The sequence below is a fragment of the Melozone crissalis genome, unplaced genomic scaffold, assembly GCF_028551555.1.
Source record: "Melozone crissalis strain CALT ecotype California unplaced genomic scaffold, PUWL_Pcris_2 ptg000016l_1, whole genome shotgun sequence".
Lineage (NCBI taxonomy): Eukaryota > Metazoa > Chordata > Aves > Passeriformes > Passerellidae > Melozone > Melozone crissalis.
The window spans coordinates 25,590,579-25,606,234 of NW_026535794.1; the positions used below are offsets into that span (position 1 = coordinate 25,590,579).

The window sequence follows — 15,656 nt, forward strand, 5'->3', positions numbered from 1 at the left end:
GTGATGACTGACCAAAATGGAATTGCTCTGCTCAAGCAATTAGATACAGACTAAAATAGGGACTTTTTACAGACTAAAATAGGCATTTATGTACACTAATTGTCTAGTCCTTAGATGCTAGACCATATAACAAAAGAGAAATGTATGCAGAAGTGTTAGTCAAGAGGGGAAAGTATAAAGATGTCAAGTGAAAAGCCAGGAGTATCCAGAGAGAGTGGGGAAGAAAAAAGGTAATTGCAGCTTTTTTCATTGTCTTGATTAGCTTATCAAGGTCAAAAAACCCCAGTAATGAATATACTGCTGTATGCTGTAAGTGTGTCTATTAAGTTCACTTAGCATATAATCTGGCTTTAAACAGTTGATATTAGGCAGCCACATTAATTCAGTAAAAACTGTTTAAACTTCCCATTTTACTTTATTCTTTATAACCTAGTTATAGGCATCAAGAGTTAGCATAATTAATTCTAGCCTTATCAGAAGGGGTTTCAAGTCTCTTGTGAGTTCAAATCAGTCTCTAGCCACTGGAAATCCTCATGAGGAGCAGTAGGAAAAAGAGGCAACACATCTGCCCAAGTTAAAGGTTTTACAACCCCATGCACATCTCCCAGAGACAGGGCCATTACCTAGGTAGACACTGGGTCTAGTTCAGCTTGGCAGCTCCAGTGTTCCGAATTCAACAAAGTTTACTGAAATGTCTGCCATGCTTTTATGCAAATGAAATATGGTAATTTAGTTAACCTTTTGTCAGCAGGTAAAGTCTGTTCCCAGATAGGAATACCAATACTTCAAAATATCCAGTCATTAAAATATAAAAAAAGATTTGCATAAAATAAAGACATAACATCCAGGCCAATTAAATATATTATTTAAGAAGAACATGGAAGACTTGAAGGAGTTACTGCTTCTTGCTCTTGGCTGAAGCTTGTAGGCATATGAAGGTCTGGGGACTGTTCCCTTGAAGATTCAGCTGTTGTATTATTTTAAAGACATTGAAAAGTGGTAGTTGGGATAGATAACAATCTCCATACTGGCTTGTGGGGCACTCTACCAGGTAGCCAGGATACCCATCACACCGGCCTGGCTCCTAAGCATCCCCAGCTAAAGAAAATATACAAAGATAACTCAGCTGCCATTAGGATGAAGAAAAACTCAGTTCTGTTTAAACAGTGTAAAGTAAAGCATGGTTCCCTTTGTTCTTAGAAGACCTTGGTAGAGGAATCAGTCATTGACCCAACAATGAGACACAGCTTGTCAGCTGATGCTCTCAAAACAGCACACCTTGAGGTGAACTTTGGAGGGTTTTTTCCACAGACTTGTCTCAAACTGCCTGAGTTAAAATTTAGAGGAGAAAGAGTGGAAGAGCTCTCCTTGATGGGATGTCATGGATGTCTTTCTCTGTTTGGCTGGGATCTGGTTAGTTGAAGTTCTCACTTCTGGAAAAGAAATTAAGCACTTTACCATCACTGTCATGGAGAGATTATCTCAGGTTTTTAGCATCATGCTCAGACACATCCTATATTATCCCTGGGACCAATGAGACAACACTTTTTAGGGTCCAAGTTAGTTCTTTGCATGTGTCCTGTTGCTTTAGTAGAATTACTAGTGTGCAAGGAGCATGAATAAAGTTCATACAGCTATTCCTAAAATACAAAGTGTTAATTACAGTTTGCTTCCCTTGGGAGAGAACTGAAGATGGCTGACCATGTAACCTCTCTCTTCTCCTCCTCTTTTCCTGCAGTCCTCTGTGATGTCAGTCTGTTTTGCCCGCTTTCACCCAAACCTGGTTGTTGGAGGAACATACTCTGGCCAGATTGTCCTGTGGGATAACCGCAGTCACAGGCGCACTCCGGTTCAGAGAACCCCCCTGTCTGCTGCTGCTCACACGGTAAGGACAAAAACCACCTCCCTTTTCCTTAGAGGAGATGGTCAGCAGGGAAAGGCAGCTGCCACATTGGGTCTACAATGCTAGTTGCCACACAGGTGAAAATGGAATTGTGGTCCTTGAAGGGAAAAAAGTAGATCTGAGACATGAACAACCACCTCTTGTAAGTGTTTGATCATCACACATTGTACAATCAAGTCAGGACATTATTCTCCTTTCCAAGGAAGAGGGCGGGTTTGAGTACAACACGTGAATGAGGCACCTATGTGCCAGCACACTGTCACTGTAGTTCTTGTCCCCATTGTCTGTAAAGAGAGCCAGACCACTGTGAAGGCTGTACATCTCTCAGTCTGGTGTGGCAGGCAATTCGAGTCATTATTGTTGTCTTGGTGTCTTGTCTTGTCTTGTTGTCTTGTCTTCTTTGAACCAGATAAGGCACCTATGAGGGTCTCAAAGGGGATTCCTGTAAGTAGACATTGGTGCCCTCAGAAAAAGTGGGGCAATTTGCTTCTGTTTGTTTGTATTTATGTATTTATGTACTGTTCTGTAGAGCAAGACATAAATCCTGCCATGGTCTTCTGCTCCAGACAGGGCCACAGGGCAGAGTTTGCACACTGAGGGAGAGCTTGTTTCAATGGAATGATGCAGGAGAGCATTTTGCTGACACACACACAGGTACTTACAGATAATTATTGATGGTGGCAATGGGCTCTAGTGATGCCTGGGAGATGAATGGGCAGAGCAGTAACACCAAATGCCTGAGAAAGAAGAGACTTTGTGTGTGATACAAGGATGATGTCTGTGATAGGAGAGTCTCACACTGCAGAGTACTCATATTGTGCTGGAGGAGGAGGAGACAAGCCTGGGTCGCCTGCTAAAATGTCCTCACTCTGCTATGGCACTGACATTCAGCCATCCTGCACAAACACCTCGTGCATTCTCCTCCTCCTGAGTCTGGGCATGGGCAGCCTCTTCAGGAAAGGTGGAAGGTGGAGCAGCTCATGCTGAGAGCGAGCGTAGGGCAATTCCTGAGTGGACAGTAGAAAGGAGGAGAAAAATGCAAAAGTATGATATAAGGGTGCAGAAAACCACACATTTTCTGTACCACAGGGAACTGAACTCGACAAAGCACTCTGAGAGGTAAGATGATAATCTTGTTCTGGCAGATTGAAGGTTCGGACAAAGTGATAGTACTTTTGCAGCTCCAGCTTTTACAATTGTGTGATTCTAATGTTTGGAATTTGCAGATCAAGGTTCAGCTTTCAGTTGACTGTGACAACATAATCCCTGGAGTTAAAAGACAGCTCCAGAAGCCATGCCATGTGAATTACTGCTGAAGATTCAGTATGGGGCCAGTATTATGATTGCAAGTCTCTTATATTAAAAATTACAGGTGTGCACAGATATGCTTAGTGGGCCAGGCAATACAAATGTTGTTCCCTAAATTTCCACTATCATGAATGTTGATGTAATTATCTAATGATCTGTGCCATGGGTTGCAACTTCAACATTGCTTTTCATTTCCCTAATGTTTTTGCTCATTGTCTTGCCAGTAATGTTGTTCAATCTGCATGAAAAGAAACAGTCTCTCCTGGAAGTGCAATTTAGAGATGTAGCAGACCAGAAAACTAGTGGCAAGAAGCTGACTGTCACTGAAAATTGAACAACTGGGACTCAAAATCTAGTGGAAAAGCAAAGATTAATGGGAAGTAATTTGTTTACACTCAAAAATCATTTAAGGCAAAATTGTACCTCCTGGAATTATATATTAAAACAGTTTTATTATTGCAGTAGAACAAAATGTAATGTTTTCCTTTTGAATAATATAAATAAATTACTTTCAGTCGTGGATGGGCACTTTATGTGCTGTCATGGATTGGTATAAATAAGTGTTTACACAGTCTAACATGAGGAGGAAATATGATGTTTAAAGGAGTGCTCAGATTTTACAATAAGAGTTGCTTACTTTATATTTGTACATAGGAATTACTTACCTAAATTGTAAATGAGGTCCTGGTTGCAAAACGCTGGCTTGAATCCTTGCTGCCAAGAAAAAAAAATTAAATTAAGACAACATTACATTAGCAGTGTTACTTTTTGTACTGCTAGATACGTGAGCTGAATAGTCTTTTTTTAATTTGAACTCATGTTGCATGTGAAAAAAGGATTTTTCTCTTTTCTTTCTCTTGCTTTGTTTATTTGAAACAGATAGATCATGTTGTTTTCCCTGACTTAAACCTTCCTGAAATTTAGTATCAGTGATTACTGCCTGGATTCACCAGGAAAGAGAATTCTACCCACAGCTTACTCACTAATTTCCTTTCACACCCACCACACATCTGCACTTGGGACAACAGGAAATTTTAATTAAGACAAAACCTTTTTGCATGATGATTTCATTTCCAAGATAAATAAAAACAAGCTGGCAGCAACCCTTTGAAAGGAAGGAGCCTGTTTAGACTTTCTGTTACATACAGTTGGTTGTCTTTTTCATCTGCTTTCTTTACATCTTTTCATTTCTGCCATGAGTTTTATTGTGCATGAAATTGATGGCTGGTAGCCCTGATTAAAGCCAGGCCTGACACACTGAGGTGCTGCTGGAAAGACATGGCTCACTCTTTCTCCCCCACTAAATATTTTAGATATTCCACTGCTTGCTGTGGCTTCCTCCCACCTACTCTGTCTGTTTGGTCTACTGGAGGTCAGAAGCACATGAAAAAAATCGCTCTGTATGTATTTCACACATCAGTATGCAGTAATCATGTTTAGCACTGGGGTCATTATCTTACACTAAGCAGCAAGAAGGTCCATGATATGAGGGTAATAGTGTGAGACACACGTGAGGGACAGTTGGGGAGCATTTGATGATCAGGGCGAAATCAGGTGCCTGACAGTCTTGAGAGAGAGAAAAAAACTGGCATCAAATGGACCTTGTGACTTACTGGTGTGTACAGGTTGCCTCCAAGCACAAGTTACTATTTCAGCAGCATCCATCTCACTGTGGGCACAAGCACTGTTTGTACAGGTGCTGCACCTTTTGCTCTTGGAGAAGGGACATTTACTGGGCCCACTCAGGTATCAGACCTGAGAGTGAGCCAGAGCTCTTGGGGATTTCTGCCATTCCCCACTGACTGGGCAGGTGACCTGCAGCTGGATCTTGACGTAAGTGGCAGTTCTGCCATTCCTTTCAGCAGGAACAAATGCTACATTCCTGACACTACATCGAGTTGCTTAGAAGCTCCCTAGGGATCTCTTGCAAGTTGGTCCTAATTTTCTTTAATTAAGCAAAGTATTAGAGAAAATTTTATTTTTTCTTTCTGGGGATGCAGGTCTTCTATTTATTGGTAAACACTGCAGAAAAATTAAATTTTTATTTGCTTGACTTTTGTATATTTCTAACCCTTAATTTAGCAGTACCACTTGTACTGGTCAAAAGAAATTAAATCTTATTGTTCAGTCTGACTGATTTTTCACTTTGGACATTGCTGAACTTGACCCATCCCTCACATGTCACCATCAGATACCAGATGACATTTCAGGCTCAAAGTGTTACCAGGCTCCTTGGAAAAGGAATAGGCCACGTTTCATTATGCATACTAACTGGAATTCAGCCTCCATGGAATGACTGCAGGATGGTGAACCAGGTGTAACACCCTAAATCTAGTCACTCCCCACTTATAATGACAGATTTTAAAAGGTGTGTTGGCCAATGCTGAAGAACATTGATGGGCTTGCTCATGTTCTTCAACTGGAGTACATTTGCAAATATTTAGCATGCAAGCCAAATTCTGACAGAGTTCAAGTTTTATGCAGCTGTTTTCTTGAATAAAGTTTTCATTTTTATTCCGCTTGGACAGTTTTCCTCTTTCTGCTGGTTATTTTCAGTGTCAAAAGCCATCAGTAGAATGATACATGTCCCTGTGGGTGAAATCTCATCCACATAATTCTGTATTTTCACAGCATTACTCAGCTGGGCTGTTTTATTATGAGGAAAATGAAACTTTGAAAACATTTCCACCTCTATAATGTGCTTCTTAAAATTTAAATGAAAAAGAAACACAAAAACCCAACCAAAACAATTCCTATCTGGTAAAAGCTGTCTTATATTTTCCAGGCATTGTGAGACTACTTAATCATTCTTTAAAATAACATACGAGACATTAGAAATTTGTTTGTGAAATTGTAAGAATGGCTCTCTGACTTGCAGTGTTCTGTGTTTTCAGCATCCTGTGTATTGTGTGAATGTAGTTGGAACACAGAATGCACACAATCTTATTACTGTCTCTACGGATGGCAAAATGTGCTCCTGGAGCCTGGACATGCTCTCAACTCCACAGGTGGGTTTGTTTGCACCAGTATGGGGGGGAAAATTGTCTTTGGTAGAGCAGGATACCTGCATAGTGGAACATAGCTCCTAAAAGCCAAAATCTCGCATCCTATACAAACTAAAACCAATGGATGCACTTGAAAGAGTACAGCTTGCTTCCAGCAGTCTCTGCTAAGAGCCAAACCCCATTTCCTTTACCACAAATCATGTAATTATTGTAATACGTTAATGCATAGGTCAGTTTCAAGTGAAAATGAAATAGTCCATTTTAAAGCATGGTAATTACAGAAGTCGCCTGTGGTATAAATTGCACTTATTCTACAGCATTGTTTAACAAATATGGACTAGATTGCACTGCTGCTGAACACACCCTAGGCACTGCAGGTTTCCAAGGCACAGTCAGAAACTCAGAAACTTATTTTGCTGGCAGCCTTCAGTAGCCAAAGGAACAAACAATGCAAATCAAAAGTTTTAGAACTAATTCTCCCCCACTGGAATGTTTGCTACTATTGTCTGTTCCCCCCCTCCTCTCCTTTGTATCAGAAATGAAAGGAAACACAGGAAAATTGCCCAAACCACTAGTGATTATAATAATGGAAACTAAACAAAGAATCCAATGCTGAAAAAGGTGTACAGAAAGCATCTTTTAAGTGTTATCTTCTGAAGAAGTACATTTTCTATTCCAACACATCACTCATTTTTATACACAATGTCTTAGAAAAAAAATTAATATAATTTTTACTAAGCATCATGGGATCTGATCTTATTTCAAAATGCTGCATAGAAACTCCCTATAATGATTCCACTAATCATGCACTAATGTGCAATTACTATTGAATTATTTGCTTTTCAGTGTTGACACAAGAGGTGGGACTCCTCTATCCTAACCTCAGCCATCTAAAAGTTGATGTGTCAAGTCTAAGTTAGAAATTCAAGTTTTCTGTACCGCTGAGGTAGAGAGAGGCTGGCACTTCTGGGGGGTGATTCATCCCACCCAAGTATGAAAAGCCATTTCAGATACCCACCCTGGGATGTGGAACTGTCCTATCTTAGGGTGGAGGAGGAATCTGGAAGTCATCACATCTACTCCTCTGCTCAAAGTGAGACCAACTTCAAATTTCGACCACATTGCTCATGTGAGGCAAGTGTGGGGCTGGTAGTTGTGCCCTGGGACTGTAGGAAACCAATACTCTTCTGCAGTAGAAATGGAGCCTTCTAAAATGGCCCAGGCAACTATGTTCAGGCACCCTAATGCCTTCCACAGTTTCTCACCTAAACATCAAGAAGATAAATCCCATCCCTGCATATTCATTTACTGGAATAATAAAGTCTAAGGCACAGATATATGAACATCTGAGTTCCAGGATCTCATCACTCAAATGGAATTTCCCTGCTCCAAATCTGGCTCTCAACAAGGATGGGAACACACCCCACATTACACTGAAGTCTGGCACATGGTTCATGGTGATCTAGAAAAGAGAGGCACAGGGCTTGACGTCAAGCTGCATGCCATAGCTTTAAACTGGGAGGAGTGAAGTGTTGCTGATGTGTGTCAGTCTGAAACTTTCCAAAGACACAGCTCCAGAGCACTTGTGTACAGTCATGGTGTGGGCGCTGGGAGCAGAGTGTCCACCACAGCCTATGGCCGTGTCTCTGCAGAGACACTACATGATGATCTCACCCCAGAAGGTTGTAACAAACATATATGGTCTCTCTCCCATATTAAGAGAATTTTTCTCTCTCACTCACATGTTTACAGAAATATGGGCTGGTCTCCCAATGCATTTTCCATGCCTTGTTTTGCCTTTATAATAGAACCAAATTTATTTCAAAGAAAAGCATAAACCAAGCAGAACTATTTCTCTGTGGATTTGCATCTCTCTCCTTTCACAGGGATACCCATTTTCTTTGCAGCAAAAAAGCCCTTTTGAGAAAAACCAGACGGGCTTTGGCCCTAGAAGAACAGCAGCATAGACCTTTTAAACATAGAGAACATAACCACTTAAATAGCTAAAAATGAAAATGGTGAAATCATTCAGGCCTTTTGTGGATTCTTGGGTTACACCATTTAGGCTGAAAAACTAAAAAGTTGTGCAAAATCTGCTCAAAGCGTACACATCTTGCAACAGCCACAAACTTGCATGGTTATTTTATTTGCAATTGCAAAAATGGGCATGCTGATTTACTTTAAAATATAGCTACCAAATGAAAACAGAAAACATTCCTGCTGGTTTGTAGCTTGATGGTGGAGTCTAGAAGGAGTGTTTATGGTTACCTCAGAAAATCCCTGAAAAGCAATGCTTAGAATGGTGGTAGTGACAGGACCCCAACTTTTTAATTTTGTTCTGCAAAGATACAAATGACACAGTGAAATAAATGCCTCACATGCACATGATATTGCAAGTGCTTCCTGACAACTGATTTCCAGAACGTAAATAGAAGGGTATTGCATGATTTATTAAAGCCTGAGGCTGGCAAATGTAACCATTAAGGTATTATCTTTAGTTTCTGCACCATTAGATTTTAAATTCTCACCTGTCATCTCTGGCTGATTTAAGATGATGCAGAAAAGACCAGTGCCTTCCTGCCAGTCTCATATGTGTGACAGACAGCACTGGGGATGGCAGGAGCATCCTGGTTTGTGACACTGCATCTTCTTACAACATCTTATGTAGAAACCAAATGTGACTGGGTCAAATGATTTCATCTTCCTCTCCTGCTACTCCATGTATTATTTAGAAATCAGTTTTAAAAAAAAAACCCAACCCAGACTAAGAAAAGGAGGATCCCAGCATAATAACAAAAACCTGTTTTGGTAGGAGAGCATGGAGCTGGTATACAACAAGTCCAAACCAGTGGCGGTCACAGGAATGGCTTTCCCAACTGGAGATGTCAATAACTTTGTTGTGGGCAGTGAAGAGGGAACAGTCTACACAGCCTGTCGTCATGGAAGGTGAAGTTCAGCATTTTGTACTTCTAAAACATTGTGTACCTGTGTTGATGAGAGACAGCCAAGTGTGTGTGGAGAGTGGTCAATGTTTTATTTTCTTGGATCAACTATGTCTGATCAACAATGTTCCTGTGACCAGCACAGGAGCTCCCCAACTTTGAACATCTTTTTATACTGGGGCAGTTACCCCAGGCTCTGTGTAGTGTAGCTGGTGGGGAGCAATGATTACCCTTAGGTTGACTTCCTTTACCTTTTTCAGAAGAGGAGATGGCTGGGCCCTCAGAAATACCTCTTTCTCACCAATGAGATGAGATGAGATGAGATGAGATGAGATGAGATGAGATGAGATGAGATGAGATGAGATGAAGGTTTACACAGCTGTGTACAGGTTTATACACCTAGCTGAGATGCAGGTGTCTATGTCTGCACAGGTCAAATGAGGCCTAAGAGACACTTCTGTTTCAGGGTAATCAGGCCTCAACCAAGATCAAATGGTTTATTTTATTTTGGTCTGTTTTACTTTTTCCCATTCTCAGCTCCATCTTTGGTCTCCACAGGGATAAATCAGAGAAAAGCCACCATGGGCCTGATTCCTTTAATAACACAGATGCAGCCACAGTGTCACATGGGTTCTAGAGAATCCTGTGCTCTCTCACACTGTGGTCACACATAATATGACCCAGGCTGTAGTTTGATACTGCAAGTTCCTTGTTTGGCACCCTGCAAACCTGCAGGATGCTGGTGTGCTCTGTTAGCTTCCAGTAGTAGTTTTATCTCTGGGAAACTTGAAAGGCTTTTGTAAAGAACAAAATCTTGGTTTTCCATTGACAGATTTGGAGCTCATCCCCACCAGTAGTACACAATGTTCTCTGAATTCATACTTTATCATATTCTGAGTTTATGTTGGCCAAAAAGACATTGATACAGTGGTTTAAGATTGTAAGGCTTCTATTACACATCCCCAATGTTTTATAAATACTGTTTTACATAGGTTTTGTTCAATGGGGTTTTTTTAAATTTTAGAATGTTTTTATTTTTGCCTGACTGCCGACAGTGTTGCCGTGTCTATTTAGACAAATAGTGATAGGCTGTGTGGTGGCTCATGGTTTGAATGAGTCCTAGGGTGCTAGGATGAATGAGACATGCCCAAGGGCATTTCTCACTTCTGAACTTTCAGACTTGCCTGGTTTGTTCCTCACAAGAGGAGGAAGGTGCCAGGCACACCTTTTTAGAACACCTTTTTAGCACACCTCTTTTTAGCATACCTTTTTAGAAACTTTCTACTGACCATTGACAAAAGCTCTTCTGCTCCTGCCTGTCTTTCCTGGAGCTTTTTGCTATCATCCCTGGTTTACTTCCAGAGGCTCCTGTGTCCTTCAGCCCAGCACAGTGAAGAGCCATGTGTCACTCTGGAAAAAGGTGTGTCAAAGCACAGCAGACACCCAGGGTGGTCTCAGTGCTCCAGGACTCTCCTTACCCACTGACTACATGGCAGATAGCTGGGATAAAATAAGAGGTGTCCTTTGTACCCAGCAGGATACTGCAGGACTCAACCCCTGCTCCAGCACATGCTGCAAGGTCTGGCAGGGGAACATCAGTGAGGTCACCCTGTCCACACAGGAGAGGTGAGGGGACACTGCACCAGCTGGGTGAGGGACCAGTATTCTCCTTTCAGTACACTGTACTAACACTGGCACGGGGCAATTTTTCTATAATCTAGCTAAAAGGGTGATTTCATTATTCCCTTTTCCTCTATACACTGTCAGACAGCACTGACAACTGATCTGGCATCATTTGCTTCCAGGAAGAAGAAAACTGCGCACATTGTCTCTTACACAGCATTGTACTTTTCCTTCCTAATAGCTATTCCAGCCTCTGGCTGATGAAATGCACATCTCCCCTTGTTCAAAGTAATGACTGTATGATACCTGATCACAGGATCAATTACTTCACTTTTTGTGAAAAAGCATTTGCTTCCTAGTGACTTGATTGATTGCTATGAAAAGTTATCTTAGATATTTAAGAGAAAAAGAATTGCCCATGATAAGTCATTAACATATCTGCATTTTTATTTTAATGGTTATTCCTTCTGATAATGGCTTACTCAGAGGCATAAGCTATAGTATAATTACAATTTTGAATTTTATAATTATACAGAAATGTTATTTCAATCTACAAGAGTAGACAGTGTATGTAGAAGTGAGTAAGGTAAGTCTTCAGAAGTAAGAGAAATTCTCCCTGTGCTCAATTCTGAGCATTAATTTTCCCCACTGGAGTAAACCTCTGCAGGCAAAGTCCTTAGCAGAAGGAGAAAGATTTGCAGGTCAAATAGAACTTTAAAAGGAAACAGGACCCTAACAGTAAAGAAAAGTTATGTTAAAACCCTAGGTGGTGAATCACTCTCTGCATGTAAATCCTTCTTCTCCCTGCAGTAAAGCTGGCATTGGTGAAATTTTTGAAGGCCACCAAGGACCTGTCACAGGAATCAATTGTCACATGGCAGTGGGTCCAATAGACTTTTCCCATCTCTTTGTTACATCATCATTTGACTGGACAGTGAAACTGTGGACCACAAAGGTAAGCAATCCAAGTTGGGCTGGGACAAGTAATTCTACTTAAATGAAAATGCTGTTGTCAGAAATATTTTAATACTGTCTATCAAGTCCTAAGAACCAATAAATTGAAAAGCTGTGGTTAGAATGAGCATAGTGATAGAATTGTAAGTAAAATATACAGCTAGTGTAATAACCCTCAATCATATTTGCCCTGGAGCATACCTTGCCCTTTAGCAGGCCTTCATTTCAGTATTAACCCTAGTGCTGATCAGTTTCACAAGGCAAGGAGATGAGAACATCTTGAACTCCAAGCCATCAAACAATCCATTCAGCACTCCCTGTGCAGGCTAAATTGCAAGGCTAATGCTATGCACTGTGGTGATGCAGGAGCAGGAACACTTTCCTCTGATGAAGCAACAGGGGAAGTGCACATACAACTTAGTGCAATCAATATCACTTGTGAAATTCACTGCTGGAGGAGGCTGTGATAGCCAAAAGGTATAAAATGTCCCAATGACATTAGACACTGGAAGCAGGGAGGAAGGACATGCTGGAACTTACATTCATGACCACCAGGGATCTGCTGCTGACTACTCTGTGGCCATCTGTCTGTGACCTCTTTCAGAGAGAGAGCAGAACAGCAGAAATGGCACAGTCCTGTGAAACTTTGAAACCCCAACACACCATGGGACAGACTCAAGAGACCAACCTGATGGATCGTACAGGACAATGAGATGTAAAATCCTAATTTTATAAGTAATCTAAATTTATTTTTTTTATACACCAGAGTAGAGAACTGCCTTCCAAATGTCAGGTTCTTGCCTTAACCAAGTTGGTTTTATGCCTGCATTTGTTTCACATCTTGACTGCACCCGGCAGTGTTCCTGTACTGGAAGCTGACCACAGTCAGGAAGTTTCTCAGCATGTGTTCCTCCGAAACATCAGGGCTTGGAGATGCTAGAACAGATGCACAGCAAATGTAAATATGAAAGTGATCAGAAGGGCTCATGTGACAGCCTTGTGCTGGAAAAAGAAGCAGTTACCTAGATAGTAACTTGAATCAGCTTCCATAGTAGCTTCCAATGCTTTTGTTAATGGCATGATCCAATGTGTGTGCTAATTAACAGGGAGCTTTTCCTAATCAGCAATGACCACAGCTGTTGGTTTTGTCTTGAGCATTACACTTCAGGAAACTCCTAATGAGAAAGGTGCATGATTTGCCCAATTCACATGTAACTATGTACATCACTAGACCCAGCCTGAACCAATGCAGAAGTAATCCTGAGGAGTGGACATGGGCAGGCTGGAATGGGTCTGGGATGGTTCCTAGGCAGTAAACATTAGAAAAGGCTGCAGGATAGCCAGGGCATGGACAGCTTAAATGTTGGCTCACCGGGGCTAGATAGGCTGTTTGGTGTGTGAGACAAGGGAGGCCTGGGCAGTGGTGACTTCCCTTGGGAGCAAAGGAATACTAGAGTGGTGAAGCTGAAGCTGAGTAAGGGGAGAAGAATTTGTGGGGAGTCAAGGAAGATGAAAGGCAAGTATTGAATTCCAATCACACATGCACAGAAAAGTCTTGGGTTGGTATTTAGCTGTCAGCTTGAGGCTGAATATGGCAATAAGGGTCTCATTCATCTGCAGCTTAAATGAAAGTGCATTAAGGGATAATAAAGCCTGATTTTTATTTTAAACTCTTGGGATTTTAGAAGTTAGTAGTAACACTAACACAGCACATTTTGGGCACAAAGACACTGCAGATAGTAACACACAGTTATCCTTGTGGAATATTTCAGTGCCAGAATGGTTGGGTCTGATTTTGTTCAAGACAATCAGTTTTCAAAGAACCAAACCATTTAAATTTTTGATATCCATCAAGCTGTGGCTTGTCTGGCAAGAGAGGCTTCCTGAGAAAGCTGTTTGACTGAGCTGAGCGAGCTGTGATGTGCATGTGACACACCACGGCACCGCTCAGACCTGGAAGCTGCACTGCTGTTTTGGATCACTCACTTTCTTCTGGAGCAGGTTTAAGCAGCAGCAGCAGCCCCAGGCTGCTGCCCTGCCAGCCACTGCCCTGTGAAAACATCCTCTGAGACACTAGACAAGTTCTTGAATTGTGATGAATGTTTTCTTTTTCTCCCCATTCAACTGCATCAGAAATTTATTTCCATATTGTCTGAATAATTTTCTTGGCTGGAGCTACTACATATTTAAGGCTCTCTTTGTTCAGTTCTCAGAGTCAAGGCTCAGTCAATCAGTGGGCTCTGAAAAAAAATAGTGGATTGATATAAAGTATTAAGTGCTTTTGCTAGCTAACAAGATTTTAGTCGGAATTGGTTTATTCCTTTAGTTTCTTATTTGTAAATTAAATCTCCCTATCAGCATCCAAAGTCATATTGCTTTCCTGCTTCTACCAGTGTTGTCTACCTAATCCTGTGCACATTATCCTCTTTGGTCATGAAATTCAATTCCTTTCTGTTTCACAGGTTCAGAGTCAATGTCCAATTGTAAAGTGAACCATAAAAGCTTTGTGTTTATATTGTCTATTGATGTTGTGTAGCATCCTGGGGTGCTTACAAGAAAGGCACTTTCATAGCAGGCATTTGACTGATGGATTGAAAGCACCATCTCCCTTAAAAACTCTCACTTTACATTTTATAATGTTTTTGTGGTTAACACATTTTCTAGCTAAAGGCAGTTCAACCAGGTGACTGAGAATAAGATTTTCACTAGCGGATGAATGAGCGTTTTGTAGATAGAGCTAACACAAGGTTCATATAATCACCCATCACATCAGCCAAAAATTAGATCCCTGTGTGAATAGCAAACAACCAGAAGCAACAGGAAAAGAAACAGAATTTGCAAAGATAGTTGCTTGATAACCACAGCATTACCTGGTTCCTGAAGAAGTTAAAAGGGCTTTACCTTGAATTCATGCTGCACCATGTGAGCAAGTCTGGGATGCAGAGCTGTCAAAGGGAAGTCCCGATGTGAAGTGTCTGTGGAGCTCTGCCCTTAATTAGGTAGTGTCTGTACGATGCTTTGAAGAGGTAAAGTGCTAAGTGGAAATGCTAAGTGTTGTTAATTAATTAAACACTAATCCTCATGAATGAATAGCATGAGGTTAAATAATGAAATGTAAGTATTGTTATTATTACAGCAATTGCTGTTTGGAGAGCAAATTTTTTTGATATTGTGTCAAGAGATGGAAGCTGTCTTGGAATTGCTAAAACACAGCAAAACATAACCTGATTTCAGCTAAAGCCTTGAGGACAGAGAGCTGGATTTTGTTAGCTTTTTCATCCTTCACATGCATTCTTTAGCTTTTATCCTTCCACTGAGGGGAGGTGCAAATGACTCATTTGTTCCTCTTGTACTCATGCCTAAACCTGCCTCACCAATCAGATGGGCAGAGATTGGTGTAACTGGAACAACATTGCTGTATCCCCATCCACGCATGTCTCCCTCTGCCTAATGTTTAAGTAATGGTGGCAATGCCAAAATCAGAAGGAGGCTCAGAGGTGAGCAGACTGGTAGTAGGGCCACCACATCACCATTATCAGGGTCCAATGGAGCCAGAGATCGTGTGTGCCCTCAGTGACAGACTACCCATTGTGTGTCAATGCTCAGTTTTGCTTTACCAGTACGTGCATCAATGCTAGTGCCTTCCTTGTGCCTCTCCTTTGTCTTTTTTTTCTTATGCTCTTCACATGCTGCTTTTCTCTTCTGGTATGCTCTGCTGTTCCAGTCTGTTGAGCTTTTTTGAGAAACCACATTTTAAACAGCAAACATTCCTATTTCTATGCTATGTGCCTTCACATACATTTCTGTACCTTGAATATCTTACACCCATGTGCTTGTTGACAACGTGGGTATGACCCAGTTCCTTCTGCCTCTTGGAGCAAATTACTTTACCTGCCATACCTTCCTATCAGCATGCAACTT

The 15,656-nt window shown here is 41.2% G+C and overlaps 1 protein-coding gene across 6 annotated transcripts in view; it reads left to right on the forward strand.

The window, feature by feature from the left end:
- The window catches only part of DYNC1I1 (dynein cytoplasmic 1 intermediate chain 1), a 186,907-nt gene that overhangs the window by 136,883 nt on the left and 34,368 nt on the right, over positions 1-15,656 (forward strand). For all 6 annotated transcript variants that reach the window (XM_054273283.1, XM_054273284.1, XM_054273287.1 and 3 more), the window contains exons 11-14: positions 1,739-1,885; positions 6,106-6,219; positions 9,029-9,162; positions 11,592-11,736. In XM_054273283.1, the coding sequence (XP_054129258.1) occupies positions 1,739-1,885; positions 6,106-6,219; positions 9,029-9,162; positions 11,592-11,736 (540 nt within the window). The remainder of the gene's footprint in view (positions 1-1,738; positions 1,886-6,105; positions 6,220-9,028; positions 9,163-11,591; positions 11,737-15,656) is intronic.